Source organism: Myxine glutinosa, chromosome 5 (genome assembly GCF_964187855.1).
Source record: "Myxine glutinosa chromosome 5, kmMyxGlut1.1, whole genome shotgun sequence".
In the NCBI taxonomy this organism is placed as follows: domain Eukaryota; kingdom Metazoa; phylum Chordata; class Myxini; order Myxiniformes; family Myxinidae; genus Myxine; species Myxine glutinosa.
Window position 1 is genome coordinate 133,122,294 of NC_136265.1, and position 24,566 is coordinate 133,146,859.

The 24,566-nt window shown below is 44.7% G+C and overlaps 1 protein-coding gene across 4 annotated transcripts in view; it reads left to right on the top strand.

Annotated features, from left to right (window-relative positions):
• The first annotated feature begins 289 nt into the window (after window positions 1-289).
• Window positions 290-24,566, top strand: part of LOC137427048 (RNA-binding protein 4B) — a 39,879-nt gene continuing 15,602 nt past the window's right edge. The window contains exons 1-3 of one of the 4 annotated variants that reach the window (XM_068116177.2): window positions 447-693; window positions 1,326-1,349; window positions 12,129-12,215. In XM_068116177.2, coding sequence (XP_067972278.1) covers window positions 12,206-12,215 — 10 coding nt within the window. In that variant the 5' untranslated portion in view covers window positions 447-693; window positions 1,326-1,349; window positions 12,129-12,205. Of the gene's footprint in view, window positions 694-1,325; window positions 1,350-12,128; window positions 12,216-24,566 lie in introns of all 4 variants that reach the window. The other 3 variants (XM_068116176.2, XM_068116179.2, XM_068116178.2) reach the window with 3 other exon arrangements.

The following is a 24,566-nucleotide window of genomic DNA, read 5'->3' on the forward strand; positions in this document are numbered from 1 at the left end:
GATGGGAGGGGGGAGGGAATGGGTGGGATGGGATGAGCTGATCATTTCATTGGTTGTTGTATCGTTTTAAATCCGACTACAACGGTCGCTTTCCTTACTTAACAAAGCACTTCTGTTAATCGCTTGCTCCGCTTACCGAGTGGCTTGCTATACGGAACGACTAGCTTGGAAAGCGATAGCACGCTGCTTGCTTACGGCACACACCCCTGATACACATGTTCAAGCACAAGTCCGATTTTGACATGACAAAAACGCCAAAACCAACAACAATAACAACAACAACACATCCACAACAAGAACAACAACAACATCGTCGTCGTCGTTTACGCAATTTACAACAATCCGTCCTGAATGTGTTGATCAAACGACGTCTCATGATATTTAACGCGTTAATTCATAGACGAAATGTTAAGAGAATCATCTATTTGAAAAGAGTGCCCTCCTCAGACGGTGTGACGTGTTGCCGCCATTTCGCACCGGGGAAGGCCGAGCGACGGGAGTAGGTCGGTTTTGCCGGTCTGAGCTTCGTGCCGCGAACGAAAAATCTCAGATTGCGGCTCGAGGAAACATCGGGAGACGTCAGGGCTTGGATGTCACGGGCTTGGGTGAAGCTCGGCACCCTGAGGGGATATTAAGTGCTGAGCGCGAACGAGGCCTAGCGCTTCGGGCTCTGGGGTTGAGGACGTGACCAGGGTAAGCTGAACGGAACTAAAGGATCTTTAACGGACTTGGTGTTGCAGTTTAAAGTCTTAGTTAATCCTACTCTGCTTATTGAATTGGAATTACTTTTTCAGTGACTTGGTCTCTTGTGGGGAATCTTCTCCTTGGTGCGGTACATGTTTATAAATACCGTAATATGATATATTATTTGATTCCCTGCTAATGAGTAATGGAGATGCTGTGGTTGCTTTTCCCCACTATGGTCGAATACTAGAATGGATGTTGTGACCCCTTCCTCCTCCCCCCTGCCATCCCCTCCGCTTCCACCCCCCCCCCCCCCCACCTTCCATCCCCCACCCCACCTTCCATCCCCCACCTTCCACCCCCCACCTTCCACCCCCCACCTTCCACCCCCCACCTTCCTTCCCCCACCTTCCATCCCTCCACCTTCCATCCCTCCCGCTTCCATCCCCCCGTTTCCATCCCCCCTTGCCACTCCTCCTTCCTCCCCACCCCCTCCCCTCTTCGGTGGTTCTGTTTCGTGTGATGTGTTTTGTGTGATTTATTTATTTTAGTTAGATCCTCCTGTGTCATAAACACGTCAATGCGCTTTCTAATGCCAAGGTGTGTGTTGTGTTGTGTTGTGTTGTGTTGTGTTTTTCTAGGTCTTGAAGTATCCACCTGTTTCAGTAAGGGATCATAATTCATGGACCAGTTTGTGAAGTTTTCTTATTCTCAACGTTTTGTTCTGAGGGCTCCTTTGGGAATCATCACCGAGCATCGCGAAACTTCCTATTGCAGTTTGTGTTTGTCGTAATATTTCCAGGGATAGTTTTAAGATTAAAATCCCATGGATGGTAAGGTTCTTTTTTATCATTCTCGTTGCTCCAATAATCACTGGTACAATTTTGGCGCTCTTCCAGCTTCCAGGATCTTTTCACTTCATTTTTGAGATATTTTTATGTTTTGTTCATTTTCTTGATTTCCATGTTGTTTGGGCTAAAATAGTTATAGGGACTGACACCTCAATTATTTTTTAATTCTAATAATTTTAACAACGCCTTCTTTTCTTTTTTGCATCTCAGTACTATATCCGGTCGCAATGCTTTGTTTTCTGTTCATGCTTGATGGGATGATTAGGTCATACGTGAGCATCATTTCTTTGTTTTCAGTGATTGCTTTTGGTTCACGTTTCCATGAGTTTTCTGGAATTGTGAAAGTGAGACTTTTGTCGATGTGCCAGTGGATTACTCGACATACTTTGTTGTGACTTTGGGTGTACAGCTGCTCTGACATGAGTGTTTTACATCCTGATCAGAGGTGGCTCGTACTTTCTGTTTCTACCTTGCAGAACCTACAATTGTCCGATTGACTCAGTCACACCATTTTCTTGAAGTCCTTAGTTTAGTATCCTTGGTCTTGGGTATTTATTATGATTTGCTCTCCATCCCAGTTGAGCTGACCTCTTCTTAGCCATTTAAAAGAGCCGTCTTTGTCTAGTCCCAATCAGTCCAACTTTTTTTTCTTTTTGGACCTTCCTGCTCTTTCATCGTTTACCCAGTTGTCAGAGTACATCTGTTGATATTTGTTTTAGATTTTTCTTTCGTCGTTTTTGCAATTGTTGGGGCTGCATTTGTTCTTGTTTTGGTTTCTTGTGTGACATCTTTCACTCACACCTGTCTTTGGGATTTTTTTTTTTTTTTTTGCTAGGTGGGGTAGGGATCCCTTGTCTGGTTTGTTGTCTTCGTATTCGCTTACAAATTGAATTCAGTAGTCTGTTTGCACTTTTCATGTACTTGGCCAATCCTAACAGTTGTCATTCTGTGACTTGTTTGAGTCCCATCAGGCTGCTGCCTCCTCCTTGTCTCGGCTGGTACATTCTTGGGATGTGTTGATTTTTGTCGAATATTTTGTGGATAGTGAGGAGTTTCCATTTTTTTGATATCCAGCTTCCGCTTGTGGTCAGTTTATTATTCCACAGCTGTATTGGAATACAGTAAACCCTGAAATATTGCGGGGGTTACGTTCCTGGTCCCACTGAAGACAATGATACGATCGACTCAGAAAATTCTAGTTAGTCAGATGAGGATAATGAGGCCGACGAGTAGTCCCTGAGTATATTGCCAACGTTTGGATACACATTTTGATTAACATTTTGCAGAAACATAATATAACAAATAAATCGCTGGCACATGCCGGATGCATGTTTATGATGCATGTTTATGTGATATTGATAATGTTCATGCCAGCCTATTCTATGTGCTGTTCCATGAACCACCACAGACTACAAGTCCGATGGTACACCGAAGCTACGCTCCAAGTTCAGTGTTGCATTCCTCTCGATCTGAATAATATCTCTACAGATCCCTAAATCGTCAACTCAGCATTTCTCAATACCTTAGGTCCTAATAGAATGATTCGTACGTGATGAATCCCGACTGATACAAGATTGGGATATATGTAAGGAGTCGAAGGTCTTGAACCCCTTCGGTCTGCATGAGCATGTTCTTAAAACACTACTCTTATTAAAAAAAACAATTGGCTGCTTTGTACGTTTGGGAAACGGCTGTTATCTAGTTACCAAGAAAGGCTTCTTGATCAGGTTCGGTCGAAGTGAAATCGTTCTTCCATGGTCGATGCTGACTGATATGAGATCGGAGGATATATTGCCATTGATTTCATGCTTGGGCTCCAAGGTCTAATTCGAACACTAATTAACCCTTTGCGTACGGATGACGTCCAGTGCCGCAACCTGCGAAAAAGTTTTGTGTACGGATGACGTTACTACACGTCATCGACTATACCTATAAATAGATCGTCAGTAAGTGATTGCATTCCCGTACCAAAATGCCAAATTAATCCCATACCGGGGGTATTTTTATCAAAAAAAATCACGTACTCAAAGGGTTAATGCTAATAAAGGCCGTTCTTGAACCCTTTCTGTCTGCATAGGCCGGTCATTTTACGAATATACCCACCACAAATTGCAATAGTAATGAAACTTGGCATTTTTGCTTCTTTTGACCCATGTAATAACATAGTAAAAGTCAAGGAATAACGAGGCATTGGAACACATTCATTTCGAGGAACCACTTTTTGACAGTTATGCACGAAAATAAGCTAATAACTAGAATCCGGGCACTCGGTAGAGCGCATACCTTCGCCGCAGCTACTGTTCTGTACTTGGCATGGGAGTGTATGCGATGTGAAACTTTATGTGAAATGCGATCGATTTTTAAAAATCAGAATTTGAGCAAATCTGTTTCATTCGTCTGTTAATATGCCTCCCCGATTGACAAATCTGCAATTTGAATTTCATTTGAGGTTGAAATGATTGCGGGAGATCGCGTTATAGTGATGACGTCTTGGATGGACATCCTCTTCTTCAGTCGCTCATAACTTTGAGTGAAATACGATCGAGTTAAAAATAGTCAGAATTTGAGCAAATCTGTTTCATTCGTTTGTTAATATGCCTCATCTCTTGACAAATCTGCAATTATAATTTTTTTTGAGGTTGAAATGATCGCGGGAGATTGCGTTATAGTGATGACGTCCTGGATGGACATCTTCTTCTTCAGTCGCGCATAACTTTGAGTGAAATACGATCGAGTTAAAAATAGTCAGAATTTGAGCAAATCTGTTTCATTCGTTTGTTAATATGCCTCATCTATTGTCAAATCTGCAATTATAATTTTTTTTGAGGTTGAAATGATCGCGGGAGATCGCGTTATAGTGATGACGTCCTGGATGGACATCTTCTTCTTCAGTCGCTCATAACTTTGAGTGAAATACGATCGAGTTAAAAATAGTCAGAATTTGAGCAAATCTGTTTCCCAAAATCTAATCAAATGTGTCCCGTATAATAACCAATCATCCCACCAAATTTCATGCAATTCGGTTGAATACTTTTTGAGTTATGCGATTAACATACACACACACAGACATACAAATAAATACACAGCGATCAAAACATAACCTTCCGCTTTTGCGAAGGTAATAAATACACAGCGATCAAAACATAACCTTCCGCTTTTGCGAAGGTAATAAATACACAGCGATCAAAACATAACCTTCCGCTTTTGCGAAGGTAGTTAACCTGAAATTGCAGACAGAATTATTTATTTTATCTGAGAAGCTAAACGAATCTTCTTCTTCTTTAGTACCTCAAACTTTATGTGAAATGCGATCGATTTTTAAAAATCAGAATTTGAGCAAATCTGTTTCATTCGTCTGTTAATATGCCTCCCCGATTGACAAATCTGCAATTTGAATTTCATTTGAGGTTGAAATGATTGCGGGAGATCGCGTTATAGTGATGACGTCTTGGATGGACATCCTCTTCTTCAGTCGCTCATAACTTTGAGTGAAATACGATCGAGTTAAAAATAGTCAGAATTTGAGCAAATCTGTTTCATTCGTTTGTTAATATGCCTCATCTCTTGACAAATCTGCAATTATAATTTTTTTTGAGGTTGAAATGATCGCGGGAGATTGCGTTATAGTGATGACGTCCTGGATGGACATCTTCTTCTTCAGTCGCGCATAACTTTGAGTGAAATACGATCGAGTTAAAAATAGTCAGAATTTGAGCAAATCTGTTTCATTCGTTTGTTAATATGCCTCATCTATTGTCAAATCTGCAATTATAATTTTTTTTGAGGTTGAAATGATCGCGGGAGATCGCGTTATAGTGATGACGTCCTGGATGGACATCTTCTTCTTCAGTCGCTCATAACTTTGAGTGAAATACGATCGAGTTAAAAATAGTCAGAATTTGAGCAAATCTGTTTCCCAAAATCTAATCAAATGTGTCCCGTATAATAACCAATCATCCCACCAAATTTCATGCAATTCGGTTGAATACTTTTTGAGTTATGCGATTAACATACACACACACAGACATACAAATAAATACACAGCGATCAAAACATAACCTTCCGCTTTTGCGAAGGTAATAAATACACAGCGATCAAAACATAACCTTCCGCTTTTGCGAAGGTAATAAATACACAGCGATCAAAACATAACCTTCCGCTTTTGCGAAGGTAATTAACCTGAAATTGCAGACAGAATTATTTATTTTATCTGAGAAGCTAAACGAATCTTCTTCTTCTTTAGTACCTCAAACTTTATGTGAAATGCGATCGATTTTTAAAAATCAGAATTTGAGCAAATCTGTTTCATTCGTCTGTTAATATGCCTCCCCGATTGACAAATCTGCAATTTGAATTTCATTTGAGGTTGAAATGATTGCGGGAGATCGCGTTATAGTGATGACGTCTTGGATGGACATCCTCTTCTTCAGTCGCTCATAACTTTGAGTGAAATACGATCGAGTTAAAAATAGTCAGAATTTGAGCAAATCTGTTTCATTCGTTTGTTAATATGCCTCATCTCTTGACAAATCTGCAATTATAATTTTTTTTGAGGTTGAAATGATCGCGGGAGATTGCGTTATAGTGATGACGTCCTGGATGGACATCTTCTTCTTCAGTCGCGCATAACTTTGAGTGAAATACGATCGAGTTAAAAATAGTCAGAATTTGAGCAAATCTGTTTCATTCGTTTGTTAATATGCCTCATCTATTGTCAAATCTGCAATTATAATTTTTTTTGAGGTTGAAATGATCGCGGGAGATCGCGTTATAGTGATGACGTCCTGGATGGACATCTTCTTCTTCAGTCACTCATAACTTTGAGTGAAATACGATCGAGTTAAAAATAGTCAGAATTTGAGCAAATCTGTTTCCCAAAATCTAATCAAATGTGTCCCGTATAATAACCAATCATCCCACCAAATTTCATGCAATTCGGTTGAATACTTTTTGAGTTATGCGATTAACATACACACACACAGACATACAAATAAATACACAGCGATCAAAACATAACCTTCCGCTTTTGCGAAGGTAAAAATGGCACAAAATAATGCACTTAATTTGTTATTTCGTTCACATTCTCAAAAGATGTCAGAAATGTAAGTGTTTAAGAGTGTAAGACAGGCCTTATGCCCTGGTTTTACAATACATTTGACATGTAAAGGTATATATATTGAGATAATTGACATTTAAGGTAGCTTTATCCCAATAAAATTGAATTTTTTCGAAAATATACATATCAATGAATTTTGAAAGCTAATATAATGCTTTTGCTTTTGACTACAGCCAACACTGTTTGTTCTGTGGAACACCAGACAAGTACCAGGCTAGAGAAAAAACACATAAACTTATACCAGTCCGAACAACGGACTTCCAGAGCAAGGTTACAGAGAGCTGTGTTAAACGCAATGATGCCTTGGCAGAGACAGTAAAGGCTCGAGTAGAATTCGCCCAGGACTTGCATGCCGCTGACGCAGTCTATCACAATGTATGTAGCGTAAACTTCAGAACTGGGAAGCAGATTCCACGCCAGTTCCTTACAGTGCCAAGCAAGCGACCTAAGTATGGTAGACCGGTTGATGACACACGAAACGATGCATTCCTACAAGTTGCAGAGTACCTCAAAGCCCATGACGAGGAACAGACAACGATACAGGATCTCATAGAGAAAATGGGGGAACTTCTTGCTGGAACTGATTGCACACCATATGGATTCACCTACATGAAGGAATGTATCCAAAAGCAGTTTGGTCAGGATATCGCCATCGCTGAAATAAATGGCAAAGAGAATGTTGTGACCTTTCGCCACAGGGCCTCTGCGATCATTCACGAATTCCATCAAAGGGAAAAGGAGACAACCTCTGAAGCTGAGAAGATGAGACTGATTGAGACGGCAGCAAAACTGATCAAAAGTGATGTGAAATTAGTAGAACAGTCGATAGATATGTATCCATGCTCAACTGAATTTTCCGCACCAGAAGAAGCCATGTCGTTCCTACCGGAATCATTAAAACTCCTTCTTCAAACACTCTTTGTCGGCCGAGATGCTGATAGGAAAGTCGGTTCTGTACGCCAAGCAATCATGCAGGCAATTCGGCCCCGAGTGCTGCTGGCACCCCTACAGATAGGACTGGGTGTACAGATGCACCATCATTTTGCATCAAAGTTCTTGATCGACACGCTCCATGCTCACGGATATTGCAGTTCTTATCATGAGATACAAAGGTATGAACGGAGTGCAGCAGTTACACTAGGGACAGACATACCAAACTACCGGCCAGAGTAGGTCATCCAATATATGGCGGACAATGTCGATCACAACATCCGTACAATAGATGGCCTCAACACATTCCACGGGATGGGAATGATTGCGTCTGTCACTCCTGGCCCCCGCCGGACATCAACAAGAGTGCCACGTTTATCTGTGACACTGAAGGATGTTGAAGCTGTGGGTCGGATAAACATCCGGCATCTGACATCACCTTGCGATGGTCTAGATACTCTGAGGTATGAGGTTCTGCAAGATGAGATGGAAAAGGACAGATCTACCAACCTTGACCTCCTCTGGAAGCTGTCCCTCACATTGCGCTCACCACGACCAGCATGGTCTGGCATGATGCAAGCCGTGCACACTGGTGTACATCCAGGTCAGTCTGCAATCTTTCTGCTTCCCATGATCGACATGAACAGCAGTGATCCAACTTGCATCTATTCAACATTGACATTTCTATGTGAGCACGCCAAACAGTACAACGCAAAGGTCATCATCACATTTGACCAACCACTTTGGTGGAAGGCGCTTACCATCATCGAAAGCCAACCGGAGGGCAGTGACTTGCGTAAGGTTGTACTGCGCTTGGGAGGCTTCCACACGTTGATGAGCTTCTTGGGGAGTATTGGAAATATCATGTCAGGATCTGGACTGCGCTCTGTTCTGGAACTGGTGTATGCTGAGAACACTGTAACGCACATGCTCTCTGGCAAGGCATATGACCGAGCTATCCGTGGTCATCTCTTGGTTGATGCAGCACTGAACACTCTCCTCGCAGAAAGGGTACTTGGTACGCTAGTTCCTGCTTGTTCGCAGGCTCAGGATGATGGCCCTCAGGGCACTACAGGAGATGACGAACCAAGTGAAGACGCGATAATGCAAAGCATAGATGAGGCACAGGCAGCCATGGATCCGCATGATACCGAGGCAGGACAGGCAGCCATGGATCCGCGTGATACCGAGTCAGGGTCGCAAAGTGTGGGAGCTGGCCCAGTTGACCTGTGTGAGCTACGAAACCTGTATGATTCATTGTTGAAGGGTGAGGGTTGCACTGAAGATATCCTTTCAGCCCCGGTTCTGGACTCTGTTCGTGACATCATGTTTCATCAACAAATAAACAACGTTTCATCAATCTACTGAGTGATGACCTTCAACGGCGGCACAACGCTGTTCATCATGCCAGGCAGATGCAGATGTTCTCATAGTGGAGACAGCCATTGCATGTGCAAACACCAAGGACACCGTGATAGTTGGCGACGACACCGATCTTCTTGTTCTCCTTTGCAGTCGTGCAGGGCCCACATCTCACAACCTGTTCTTCCGACCTGAGCCTAAGCTGACGTCAAGGAGGCAAGCAAGATGTTGGAATATCGAGCAAGTGCAAAAGACACTTGGACGCAATGTTTGTGACAAGCTTCTTGTTGCACATGGACTCCTGGGTTGTGATACCACATCAAGAATTTACTCGATTGGCAAATCAACAGCCTTGAAGAAGCTGAACTCCAGTGCGTATTTCTCCGAGCTTTTGGCAAACTTCAACACTCCTGGAGCGTCAAAAGAGGATGTCATGACAGCTGGAGAGAATGCCCTGGTTTGCTTGTATAATGCCCAGCCCGGGGAAACACTGGACATGCTGAGGCTTCAACGCTTCCACCAGAAGGTTTCAACAAGCACTGTCAGAGTTGAGCCTCGTACCCTGCCCCCTACATCAGCATCTGCAAAGCAACATTGCCTACGGGTGTATGTTCAGGTTCAGCAGTGGCAAGGAGTTGCCATGGATGCCAATGGTTGGGGATGGGCTATCCGTGACGAGAGAATGGTTCCCGTGATGACCGAGATGAAGCCTGCTCCAGATTACCTTCTAGATGCCATCCACTGTGGCTGCAAAACAGACTGCAGCACCCTACGATGCAGCTGTCGCAAGTACAGCCTGGAATGCTCTTACGCATGCAGTGAATGCAAAGGACTTCACTGTTCTAATGTGACCTTGTCAGAACCAGAAAGTGATCCAGAAGAAGAATAAGCTCTTAGGTTGGTGCTTGAATCGCAGTTCATTCAATTATTATTAAATAAAACACTTTTTTTTTTTTCAATATATATATTTTTTTTCAATATTTTTTTCAATATTATTTAACGATTTTTTTTGTATATATAGTACGATATGAACTTGTTCACATAAAGCCATTACATTGCAGGCCTCAGGGACATAAAATTGCAGGATCTCATAAGGATTTAGCACGGAAACAGTTTTTGGTCTGAAAAATTTATGCAGATTTTCGCTTAAAACCTTCTCTTAAAGATTGCAAAAATTGGAAATGTTCCAATGCTCCGATTCTCCTTGACTTTTAGTATGTCATTCTCCACTAAATTTGACATTGAAAAATGCATGTTTCATTACTATTGCAATTTGTGGTGGGTTCGACCCCAAAATGGCGTAGATTGACTGGACTAGCAGTACTACGTTCTTATGCTACATATTTTTGAACAGGACGTCGATACCTATCATGTGGCGAGAACTATATCCTTGTCCACTAAACTCTAATTAAGACAGATTTTGGCACCCTTTTTCAAGGTGCCAGGACCACTTAAGTCTACCTCGGGACACACAAGAATCCACGTTCTTACATTAGACCATCACCGTTTATACACTGGATAGGTCAAATCTTTTGTGCGCAAGAGTTTAATTAAAAGCCTGTGGGTTCTCCGACAATGTATTTCCTCCAACAAGCTCCCTAACCGTCAGTTCCAAGAAAAAAAAAATATTCAGGACAGTTATTGGGGTCAAGCTAAAGAGCACTATAAAACAATTTCCACCTTCCTAATACATGTATCTATTACTAAAATGAGCATTCATCTGGCCGTGTGTCCTTCACGGTGTATTCTAAAGGGTTCTTCATGTTGAAGGATAATACAAATGGGACTGTTGGTTAACTAATAATTGGTTTACTGGAAAGGAAAAATCGTCCATTTAATCATAAAAATGCATATTTTTAAAAGCCTGTCTTTTTGGGATAGAAGAAGACTAAGAAGAAGAAGAAGAAGAAGCCGGACCCAATGGTGCAATTTTTATTATTTGACGGCAGCAGAAGTCTTTAGAATAAAGCATGAGCACACAGCCAACAATCCACAGCGGCCACGACAGCAACAACAACAACAACAACAACAATTACGTGTTGTAAACTATCCTTTTTGGTACATTTCAAATCATTTTACATCCTCATTCACACTCATGGATACATATGCAATGTGTTTGTGAAGTGCAACTTGCTGTCTTTTGAACCCATCAGCGATGCGACGTGTATGCACACTTACCCATACATAAAACAAAGCAAGGCAGTCACATGCGAGATGCTCTCCATTCATTGAGCTGAGCCGAGTTGTATTCTCCGTCCGTTAAAAGTGCCATGAGTGATTGGAGGAAGTGCGATTATGTGGATTGTACATGCTGCCTGTACTGGTAACATTTCTCTTAAAACTATATTTTCCCAATAAAGTGATTTTGGTGAACCCATTGATACCCCTCCTCCTACCAATAGACATAATCTCCATCACACAAAAATATGCCACGTATTTGTGCGAAGACGTGGCATTGTGTGAGTTGATTAAATGACACCATAATTTGCTCCCTCTGGGAGTGGCTATTTGCTAGTTATTGCATTTTCAGTGAAATGAATGAATGAATGATCGTTTTAAGGCCATTTTCACCCGCTAGAGCAGGGGTTAGCCTTGCGGGCCCCATGACAATCATTGTTCCCTGTTTGAGGCAATTTTTTATGGCCGGATGCCCTTCCTGGCGCCAACCCTTAGTCGCCTCTTACGATGTGCAGGGATACGGTGTACCTATTCTAGGCCGGGGTACACACCGGGATATTGCATTTTCAGTGTGCTGTGCAATATCTTGAGCCCTTTATTCAATTGCTGTTTCCTTTGAATACACATGTTGTACTAATATGGAAATATGTTATCCCAGGCACGGTGTCCTTCACGAAGAGTAGGCGAACTATCGCCGGCACCTTGAACAAATTACATATTACTACCCGAGCCTTAGTCAATTGTCAGGCTTAGCTAGCCCGTTCATGAAAGACTTGGGCCAAGCTTCCCCCAGCCAACCCCACAAACATTTGTAAGAATGGAACAATCCATGCAAGTATTTACGTGATCAATTGGAGAGCTTCACAAGTTGAGTTTCATAGAACAGCCTATTTCTCCAATCTACTTGGCAAGCACGTGTTGGCGCTGATATATGATTATGGAAAATGTAATGTGCCTTGTAGGTACCTGTAAAGAGTAGATTTGTCTGTCTCATTCCATTCCTCAAGCCCGAGAACCAACATAACGCATTGGATGGATCAAAGTTTGCCCTCAACTGCATATCCAGCTTGAGATCAACGTTTTTATGTCCAAAGGTAAACATCGCAATGACGGTTTGTGAAATTGTATTGTGAAATTGTATTGCTCGTTTCCCCCTCTTCCACTAGCGTAATCTTTGACAAAGCTAGTTGGCTGTGTGCTTGAAAGGTCTCCGGGATCTTATTTTTGTGTCGGTGCAATGGTGTAGCATGTTGTGTGGGTGCCAGGCTATGTTACTGTAACTTTAAAAAAAAAAAAATTTTTAAACGTTTTGCTTAGCGTATTTTAGGGTGATTAAACATAGAGGAATAGGACAAAGGCGTGCGTGTAGATATAGCTAGATTTATACCCGACAAAGTTGCGTTTGTTTTTGCATTTTAGAAAATCTGGCCACATTCGAGTCTGGGCCTCAGGCAAGATTTTGTGCAACTTGGGCCTGTGGTGGAATCCCTTCTCTGAAGGAGAAGAGTAGTTCAGCCCCTGTTTATTTATTTCTTTCTTTACTCCTATCAGTGTCATATTTGATTAAACTAAGATTCCTTTGTGGAGATAAGATTCCAACAATGGGATTTGCCCTTGATCGATTGTTTGTTAGAATGTGTGTATGAAAGGGATTGGTCTCATTTGTTCTCGAAGGTTTGGGCAGTTACATGTGATTTGTGCACTTTAAATCTCCAACTAAACTGGTGTGACTAGCAGACATGTGGAAGTCACATGATGTGTTTGATCCTTTGGTCACATCCTTCATCTCCAGTTGATGACATTCTGCTTCAGGAATTCTGAGTTTGCACAGTGCCCTACCACATAAGACTGGATCCCTACTCCTACCTTTATCTTCTTGTTTTTGGCTACAACCACAACAAAGCTTTTGCATCAAAAAAAGTTTGGCTTTGTTTTCTTTTTCTTGACCTTTGAATTAAATGCTTGACAGAAATCACCCCCAAAATTAAAAGTTTTTTTTTCCTTGCTAATTTGAGTAGATGCATTTCAGATAAAATCTGAATTGGTTATTTTCTCTCTCATACAAGCCATATACAGGGTCCGGCTGGGAGGTGTGACGATTTTCAGAAAACTCGTACACAGTTATTTTTAGTCGAATTTCAATTTTTGTTTTTTTTTAAAGACTACATATATAATGCCATTTAATACACTGTAACAAAGACATTTAAAAAATGTAATTCATGTTTGAATTAAAGACATGTTTGAATTGGGTATAACAATGCAAGTGGGGGGTCTAACGCATGCGTGATGGCTGTTGGTTACTCGTTGTTAGGCGCCATTTCAGTAGCCATGGAGCTGTGGACGATTGAACATCGCGTCTTTGTTGTTGAGACGTTTATTCAAACGGGTAGTTCGGTGGTGCTTACACAGTGCAGATTTCGTACTCACTTCAATGTTGGTCGACGTGGCACCATTCCGTCTCGAAACACAATATTGAAGTGGGTAAAAAAACTTCAGGACGACTGGATCTGTGAGGCCGGGAGCAGCTCGGGGAGGTGATCGAACCGTTAGGACCCCGGAAAACATCGAAAGGGTTCGACAAGCTGTGGAGGCCAGCCCTCGTCGGTCAGCGGTACGGCACGCTCACGCTCTACGGATGTCAGACAGATCAGTTTGTCGAATTTTGCACTTGGACCTTCATTATCACGCGTACAAAATCATGGTGGTTCAAGAACTGCAGCAGAATGATTTCGTACGGCGGTTTACGTTCGCAGAAAGAATGCTTGAACTGCTGAGGGATGACACTGTTCTCATCATGAGTGATGAGGCGCATTTTCACTTGTCGGGAAGTGTAAACAAGCAAAATTCCCGATATTGGTCAGCAACAAATCCGCGAGAACTCCATCAAAGATCCCTGCACTGCGAGCGAGTCACTGTGTGGGCCGGAATAGTCCGATTCGGCCTAATTGGGCCTTATTTTTTCAAGGAAGGCGGACGCACTGTGACAGTCAACTCACAACGTTATGTTACGATGTTGCGCGAGTTCTTACTGCCTGAATTGAGACGACGTCGCATTGACCTCCCTACAGTTTGGTTTCAGCAAGATGGGGCTACTTGCCATACCTCAGAATCAATGGCCTTATTAAGAGAACATTTTCCAGGGCACCTCATTTCAATCCGTGGGGATGTGGAGTGGCCCCCTCGATTGCCCGATCTTTCACCCTGTGACTATTTTTTATGGGGTTACCTGAAAGCTAAGGTTTACATTGAAAAACCACGCACTCTTGAGACCCTTTCAGATGCCATCACCAGAGAAATTCGAGCTATTCCACTTGCCATGGTTGAAAGGTCTATGGACAACTTTTCCGCGCGTCTGCAAGAATGCTTGGACAAGAACGGCCGCCATTTAGATGATGTCATTTTTCAAACATGAATTACATTTTTAAAATGTCTTTGTTACAGTGTATTACATGGCATTATATATGTAGTCTTTAAAAAAAATAAAAATTGAAATTCGACTAAAAATAACTACGAGTTTTCTGAAAATCGTCACACCTCCCTGTACATGTTTTTGCTTCATGTATGTACTCGTGCATCAGGTTATTTTTTATTATTATCAGCAACGTACGCGGCATTATACACCGCCCAAATTAGAGGGATGTGTTTACTCACTGGTGCAAAATGTATGAGTTTTTCTATCCCCTTAAGCCTTTAACATATTGAACTGAAACTTATAGGTAGGAGCGAGTATTGCAAAGTAATTCTCCCTCTTGTTTTTTTTTTTCTCTGAACTCAGAAGACAGACTAACTGAATACTTCGTAGAAGTTTTCTTTTCTTTAAAATTGGGCGATTTTAGTCCCATTTCTCGAGTAAAGAATCACTTGAAAATTAAGACAATTTCTCAGATCCGGAATTGAGTCAATTCTTCCTTATCACCAAAATCGATCTTCACCAAAATCGAGTCAATTCTTCCTTATGACACACCAAACCTGTTCACCAAGGATCGTCCGAATCCGATCGACAGAGAGACAGAGGTGAAAAAAAAACGAACCTCCTTCCACCTTCGGTGGCGGAAATAACTAGAACGACACTAAGAGTGCATACCTCCGCTAGGCTGAACAGTTTACATTTTGTATCCCACTGATAGGCGAGATCTGCATCCGGACCTCGACCAAAATCTAACCGGCTTGTTCTTGTGACCTAACCAACTCGTAACACCAAGTTTTATCATAACCCATCCGCAATTTTTTGAGATATAGTACCATACTGATACTGTATATTGTTTTTGGCCACATCTCTTAAATTATGAAGAATCAATTTTAAAATTATTGTATGCAGATCTACACCAAAATCTAATCAATTTGTCTTTGTCACACACCCAACCTGTCCACCAAGTTTCATCGGAGTCCGTTGACCTTTTGCGATATCCTGCTCACAGACAGGAGTGAAAACATAGCCTCCGTCCACGTTTGGTGGCAGAGGTAATTAAGAAGTCGCAGTCGATTTATTCATTGAAGGTAATTAAGAATCACCAGGGTAGTTGATATTTCAGCTTCTGCTTGGCCAGAAACACAATGCAACACAATATGTTGACATATATCTTTAGAAACCGGCATAATTGAGAGTAATATAATTGAGGGTAGGTTTGTGAGTATTTATTAATAATACTGTGAGGTTTGTGAGTAGTAATACCCCCGGAGATTACTTCAACCCTTGTGGTTTCGCAAATATGTCGTCACGTTATTAATACCACCTTGATATTCGTCATTTTAAAAGCCATACTTTTTATTCTAGAGTGTTTTCAGAACTTACAAGACTGATAAAGACACCAGAATACATTGCTAAAATACCAAATCGGAAGATTGCAAAATCGCTGGAAGAGTTCTGCAGGTTGGCTCAGTGTTGCACAGAAGTGAAATTAGATGTTATTTGTCGAATGGATGCTGGTATTAATGGATTTCTGGGTTATCAAGTTTGCTTCCGATCGATAAATATGAACCACGCTGCTTATTCATGGTCGATAAAATGTGACCTGCTTCTACATCTTCCACAAGCATAACACAGTTCGAAAACATACCTTCCAACAGCCACGCATAAAGCAGCTGAACGTACGCAAAAAACATATCTTCCATGATTCGCGCGCATGACCTGCTTCTACATTCGCACGGCCCTGTGCTTCATATTTTCATGTTTTTTTGCGGGTGTACACATTTTTTTTTAGGGCCCACTATAAACCTAGCTGCATGGCATGTCCCACCATTCACGCTATAAAGACGCTGCTGCGTAAGACGTTGTCACCCGCCAAGATCCCACACAAACAATGTGTAGATTACTCGCCCCCTCCCACAGCTGCCCCCCAATTCCCACATGAAATACTTGTGTCCAGCGTGCCCTGGGTCTCTGTCATTCTTCTCGTCTCACTGCCTTGATCTGTGTTTTGCTTCTTGCTCTGCTCATTGATCAAACATGGCTCCTAAGCATAAGACCAGTGCTGGAGATACGTCAGCTGCCAAGAGGCGGAATAAATTAATGAGCCTGTGCAACAAAGTGGAGCTGCTGGACCCGCTTCCGAGAGGAGACGCAGACGGAAGCCTCTCCTCGGCGAAAGACACATGAAAGCCCGCTTGGAGTTTGCAAAAAAAGCACCTAAAGGACTCTCAGACTGTGAGAAAGAAGATTCTGTGGTCTGATGAAACCAAGATTGAACTGTTTGGCTTCCGTCTGGCCACTCTGCCATAAAGCCCAGATCAGTGGAGTGTTGCAGTGATGGTTGTCCTTCTGGAAGTTTCTCCCATCTCCACACAGGATCTCTGGAGCTCAGCCAGAGTGACCATCGGGTTCTTGATCACCTCTCTTACCAAGTCCCTTTACCCCGATTGCTCAGTTTGGCCGGGCGGCCAGCTCTAGGAAGAGTTCTGGTTGTTCCAAACTTCTTCCATTTAAGAATTATAGAGGCCACTGTGCTCTTGGGAACCTTCAATGCAGCAGAATTTTTTTTTGTAGGCTTCCCCAGATCTGTGCCTCGACACAATCCTGTCTCTGAGCTCTGCAGGCAGTTCCTTCGGCCTCATGGCTTGGGTTTTGCTCTGATATGCATTGTCAGCCGTGAGACCTTATATAGACAGGTGTGTGCCTTTCCAAATCATGTCCAATCAATTGAATTTACCACAGGTGGACTCCAATCAAGGTGTAGAAACATCTCAAAGATGATCAAGAGAAATGGGAGGCACCTGATCTAAATTTCAAGTGTCATAGCAAAGGGTCTGAATACTTATGTCAATGTGATATTTCAGTTTTTTCTTTTTAATAAATTTGCAAAACTTTCTAAAATCCTGTTTTCTCTTTGTCATTATGGGGTATTGAGTGTAGATTGATGAGGGGAAAAATGAATTTAAACGATTTCAGCATAAGGCTGCAACATAACAAAATGTGAAAAAAGTGAAGGGGTCTGAATACTTTCTGAATGCACTGCATGTATTGTCACGCAACTGCGATTAACATCAGAGTTGCGGAGGCCGATTACGAGGCTTTAAACTCCCGAGGCGAAAACTCAACAGCGGATTCCAAATCAAAGCGCGCAGGATGGAGGGGAATGACGAGAGCCCCGCAGCCTTAGCTATTAAAACCAAACAGGAACCTGCGTTCAGGTATATACAGAAAATAATAACGATTTATTAAATGAAAAGCAAAGACAGTGAAAAAGCACGCGCCGGTAATAAAATATCCTAATCGGGACGTTCCCACACACACTTCAGATACAGACGAGGGAATATGAATATGAAATAAAATGTCTCGTCATGTAAAGTGTAAACGTGGAGCTTGGGCTTATCTGGCTCTAGTCGTCTTCATTGTAACACGGCCCCGCGGCCCTCTCCGTCCGCCTCCGAGTGCCACCAGGCCTCGTCTGTTCAACGGCATACCACGAGCTCCCTCGCTCCATAGGTCCAACGCAGGGCTGCACAAAGCAGGCAAACTCCACTCGGGCTGCCGGCCGGGACTAAAGCTGCTCGAGCTGCAACTCCCCCCTCGACCAGGGGCAGGACTCTCCAAACTCGGGATCGCACCGGAGTGCCAACTCAAGCCGTGAACTGCGAACCGAACTGGTCAACTGCAAACTGCCAGGGTTGGGAATCTCTCTTTGACTCCAATCTCCAAGAGTCAAGCAGGAAGAAAAACGAATGACGTCCAAGCACGAAGGAAGGGCAAAATGAGAGCTCTCTCGAAGACTCTCAGACCTCAGTCTCTCTCTCTCGAACCAACTGCTCTCTCAACTGCTCTCTCAACTGCACTCAACTCAGGGCTCATCCGAACTGCACTCAACTCGACTCGACTCTCTGGTCCAACTCAACTGCCGAAAATGGCGTCCGACCCTCGATAATATCCCTGGCCGATGACGTCACACTGGCGCACTGCTCTGCCAATCAGAGCCACCCACAACTCGCCGGCTTGTCCAGGTCACACCCTCTGTGTCACTGCCGCTCTCTCCACTCCTGCTCCATTGCGCGTGCTATCGAGGTTGGTAGGCCTTTCGGAGGTGTAAATGGTGGCGGCCAATTGTGGCAGTGTTCCAGCCTGATTTCTTCCTAAGTCATGTCGGGGGGAAGGGTGTCATTTAGTGTTGTGCTAAAGGTCCTAACTAATGTTTATGTGGTTTGCAGTGCCATAATGGACAAAGGTTTGATGACCAGGTTGGACTCACCGGGGCGTTATCTTTAATCCCATACTACTTAACACTCGAATCTCCTGCTAGATCCACAATCGTACATCTTATCCCGACAAACGCCTAAACATCTATATAATAATAGCGTAAGGACTCGACTTTGTTATCCCTTTTCGCCGCACCCAGTGACCCGATGCCCACGGCACCAATGGATTTACGATCTACGAACCGCGCTCTTTGTTTATCACGTACAAACATACTCGAAAAATCGGAATTAGCCGACGTTGGGGCCCAAAAGCATCCGATTAACTGCCGATACGACGCCATCTTACGACGCCATCGTATTGGCGTCTGCTGGGCGAAGGCGAAGCAAGCCGTCCGCTGATTGGACAGTCGAAGGCGACAGCAAGCCGTCCACTGAGTGGACAATCCCACAGTGGTGCTATGCCGATTCCTATTACGAATCAATTCATTCTATATAAAATAAATGTATTATTATTATTATATTTTTTCAAAAGTATATCGTAGCGTTGTCATTTAAGTAGATTGCAATAAATACGTTGTTCATATACGCACTCTTCATTCTCATCTTTCTTCCTAACTCTTACTCGGACGAGCAAATCCTCTATGCCATCCATAATGGTACACTCTATCGATACACCACATCCTCCCTTCCGTGGATCTTCCACGGGTTTCGGCTAGTGAAGAACTTATTACAGGTAGATTCCCTATCGCGACATCTCGAAGCATGTTACTTACTCAGATCTACCTGGCTCTAGATATTGCTTTACCCCCAGACATAACAGTATGTATGTATGTAGTGTATATTGTTACGGACGCGGTTAAAGATGTTATTTACCGAGCGGTGGTATTGCCGCGACCTAACAGTTTCCCCGATTCTTCCCCAATTCACCCGATTCACCCAGACGTTGGCCAAATCGCGCTATGCCAAATCAATGGTAGAAAGGACACGACGACTGGGAAAGAGGAAACGACGCAAGGGGTACAGTTCTCAAGACCTCCGGAGGAGGGTATAATTACAGTGGTGGAGAAAAGGGGTAGATTACAAGGCAGTGAGGTAAAGACACAGAAGAGATGGGCACTTAATTACCCTCTTATCTTAGCCCAGACAGACCACAGACAAACGGAACAAGGCAGACTTACACAGGGATTGATGGCAGGAAGGGACAGGTAGTTCGATGGCACAAGGTGCACCTTGGCTCGGGGACAGGATAAAGCACGGTCCAGAAGATGCGGGGAGGTGTCACAGCGCTCGAAGGGGACGTCTTTCTTTCTCCAAGCTCAGCGCGCATCTCTCGTCACCTCCCCCTCACCGCGCATGCTCAGCCGGGAGTGACACGCCCTCGGCTGGTTGGTTCCGCCCCACTGGGGCCGGTCCGCCGCTTCCATTGGGTGCGGGGGTTACCGGGCTCCGCCCTTGACGAGGAGCTGACAGGGAGCCCCTATTTGGTAACCCCGTCGAGCACATGTTAGATGGCGGCTCGTTGGGAAGGCCTGGTGCCCTCCCAACACCCCCTACCAACCATGCCGGAGTGAGGACGCGCACGTCCTGCGCTCGTTGTTGTTGTTGTTGTTGTTGTTGAACTGTGAGGAAGAGCTGCGGGGAGGTATTGGGAGGTCCTAAACTTCCTAACGGTGCCATACAATCACATTCTGGTGCAACGAAGGGTCAGAATTAATGGAAACGAGTCCTTAACTGACATAGACTAAGAATAACTAGCAAGATGTCCTATAGTTGTCTTACATGAGATGCGGTGAACCTGGGCACGACATTTAATGGGGGAAATAGGGGGAGGTCGGGTCTACAGAGTGTTGTTTACAGAAAATGGGACTAGGGAATGGGGGATTGGGGATAGTTGGTAAGTATTGAGGAAATAGGGGAATATTTACAAGAGGATATGGATGGATGCAAATCCCATATCCGCAACATTGCACTCTTCTCTACCTCGGGGCGTCCCGACCCGATAAATTTTTACCTACTTTAGTGTGGCACTCAGATGTAGTTCCCTCTACTATTAACTCAACCCTGAGTGCGACAGTTTTACAGATGTTCACAAATGAGTAAATATGTCCCCCTGCGACGTTGCACCCTTCTCCTAACAGAAACACACCCACAGGATAACCGAATCGCGGAAAGCATCCTCAAACTAAACATACAGCCTGTAGGGAGCATCATTTATACAAGACTACACTGATATTTACACTACGATCCAGGACCTGTTCTTTGAGGAACACATGCAGATGTTATGCATAGGGAGAGCACGCATGCCAGCATCGATACACCAACTCACGAGTGCCCTGTGGCCCTACGGCCTTTAATAATGTGCAGAGCACCCCGTCCAAGCACCACAAGCACCATCCCATTACACACAGTCAGCACCATCCGGTGCACCAATAAAGTGTTCATAAAAATGCACAATTAAGTGTCCATGGTCACCGGTGGTGTCGCAGCCGGCCGATGTTCTGCCGCTGGTCTTGCCTTCATGGAGTGCACTTGGCCTTCTGGCTTCTTTAGAAATAAAGAAAGGCGCCAACCGCGTCCATTTCTTAATTGTGGCCGTCAGGGGGGCCAACTAAAAGTGGTTCACCTGTATGGCATAGGTGCCACGTTGACCCAGGTCCATCCACGGGTGGTCCTTGACCGCAAAAGAACTGCGGTCCATTGTGGGCGGCCACAAAAATTGCGGTCCATATGGCGTATCGATCCAGGCAGCAAGCAGCGGAAGTACAGGCCCACAACTGCGGAGCCAGCACCTCTCTCTGCTCTCTCTCTGCCCCAAAGCCAGATCCTCGGAGGTGGGAGACAAAAGAAGACAAGTGAGTAAGGTGGTAGGGGCGCAAAAGTGCACGCAATACAAGGTAATGCACACTGGGGGCACATGGGAACCAGGTGAGACAGGTACGTTCCTACCGTACGCCCCCCCCCCCCCCACCAGGTAACCTACATTGCCCCTCCCTTACCCCTTACTGTATCCACAAAACACAACACTACCCATAAACATCTACTTTACACATCAACAAATGTCCCTACTGTCTTCCCCGTTCCTCCCATCAACCAAATTCGTCTTCTCTCCCTCCTAACCAATCAAATTTGCCATTTCCAACTCTCATCAAAATTTGCCATCTCCAACTCAACATCAAAATCTGCCATCACCAATTCATCATCAGTCCCTCCTAAAGAGGGAGAGATGGAATCACCCCAATGTCTCATCCACGTCGTGATGCGTCTCACAAATCCAAACAGTAATTCTCCTTTCCTGCAACACAAAACAAAGAAAACACAGGTGTGGAGTCATCAGCATCACCTCAGGTAAGTGGCTGCATATGGTGCGACAGGTTCATCAATCCTAACTATTTCCTAAATGGCTTTAACAACTTTACATTACCCGGGGTCTTTCCCTGCCAATCCATTGGCCAACTTACACTATGGGTTCTAAAAACCAATTCCCATTGACCAAACTGTGGTGCTTCTCAATTTGGGGTCTCACTCCCCCGATTCATCTCCCGGTGCCCTTGCACAATTTCTGGGCTGCGACGTGTAGCTCTCCCAGCAGGTCTACCCACCTGCACACCTCCACCACTGCAGTTGCCACCCGAGCTTACCTAGCTCCTCACCCTAACCTAACTAACTGGGGAAGGCCCCTCCTGGCTCTGTCACCCCTCGGTGCCCTCTGGCACTGGGCTACCCGGGTCCGTCCTCCGGATCCTCGGGCCCCATCCACAACAACTACTACCGGCTCCCAGAGCCCACCTGCGGCCTCACCTGGCCGACATCCTCACAGTGGTGGAGTGCCCAAACCAACTACACACACTAACAGGCTACACGCCCAGCCATTTCCACAACACTAATGCACCCATCCAATCATCATTCTTCCACCCGCACCACAGATGCCAATATCCAACCACAATTTACCTATACCCTCTACCTAACACTTACACTACCCGCCCCGGGTATCCGTGATGGGGGTCCACTCTTCCCCCATCCACACCTTCGCACCACGCACACCACTCCGTACCACTTACTCCACCTCTCCACACCACTCATTCTCTGCTCCATATATTCCACACACCTGTACTTGCACACCTGTGCTCTCATACTTGGTGCCGGCTGCACCCTTCTCTCCCCCAAGCGCATTCGCGCTGATCCACAACACTCACTACTCACCATGACACTCATCCGCAATGCTCTCTCATTCATCACTTGTACACTCACACACACCTCGGAGCATTGCCTCACCGATGCCTCATTTGAAGCTGCTCACCAGCACTTCCATTCACACTGCATCATCTGCTCTGTCTACTCCCTTCTAAAACTCGCGCTCCTCCGTCTTCCCTTACACTCAGCGCTCCCACGTCATTATCAAACACTAAGCTACTACGTCCCCACTACAGGTACCAAGTCTCCTACTTAAATCTGGTCACCTATAGTCACCTCTAGTCCCTATCATTATCCAAGCCCTCCCTGGCTCGGTTGTCATAGCCACCCCATATACTATAGCGCATTTGCCCCATCATGGGAAGGGTGGCAGGGATGCCACCCTTACCCACCGTCATACGGCACGAGTGGGACCTTGTGGGACCACCTCGTATGTGAGTCGTTGCCCGCCTGCCGGACCCCGTGCGTCGCCCCTTGCGGGGTCAGCGCGGGGCCGAACCGGCCGGGCCCCCACAGTACATTACCCCCAAGGGGCTCCCGTGCCTCCCCTGTCCCTCTAAAAACTACCCCTGTTGGTGTCGATGCATGGGTCACGCTTCCGCAACCCGCTACCCATTCCATACCACCACAACCTTGCTCACTCACACCTCGCACCTCTCCCATCACCGGACCCTCTCGCTCGCACCCTCGTTCCATACACTCCGGACCAGCCATACACCTCACTCTTGGCCTCTCACGAACATCCGGGTCCATCTCGACCCCCAAGCTTATTAAATCACCTGGCGCATCATACGCACGACCATATTGGTCACCACTTACACCGGGTGCTCTTTCTCTTCGCTTCTCCTCCATCACCTGCGAATCCCTCATCCGGTTAATGAGCACATCATCACGATCCGAACACAGACTTTGGACCAATTCTTTTACTTCCTCTTTTATCTCTTTCTTATCCCCTCTCCGTCGCTTCTTAATTTCGCTCACCCCTTCTTCCACTTCTTCTAATTTCTGCTTCACCTCCTTCATCTCCTCGTGCGCCCCCTTAAGTTCTTCCTCTAACTCCACCTTATTTTTTTCTATGTGCTCCCGCACCTCCCGCTCTTTAACCTCCATCACCTCTACCACCTTGTTCATTTTCCTCGTCAGGTCCTCATGTACCGTCTGACACTCTTTTTTAATTACCCCTACGTCCTTTTTCATCTCCTTCTGTGTCGATTTTAAACCCTCTATTACCGCTGTGTTCTTCTTTACCTGGTCCCCAAACTCCTTTTGTCCCACTGTCAGTTGTTCTACTCCCAGCATCAACTCCTCTATACCACCTTGCAATTTTACAGTCCCCTTTCTCACGTCCTTCTCCATGCGCTCCTCACAGTGCCTCACCTCCTCGCGCACTCCTCCGACCTCCTCGCGCACTCCTCCGACCTCCTCACTCACACCTCTTCTGATCTCCTCTCCCATCACTTGCATCTCCTGCCCAGATGCCACCCTCATCTGCTCCATTTCCTCCCTGTGAGCATCCAATTTAGTTTCTACCCCCATTCTGACCCCCTCTATCTGCTGCCCCATTTTTTTAACTTCCCTTTCCGCTTGGTCCCTCATGTCCCTCAATTTGCCTTCCATACTGTTTTCTA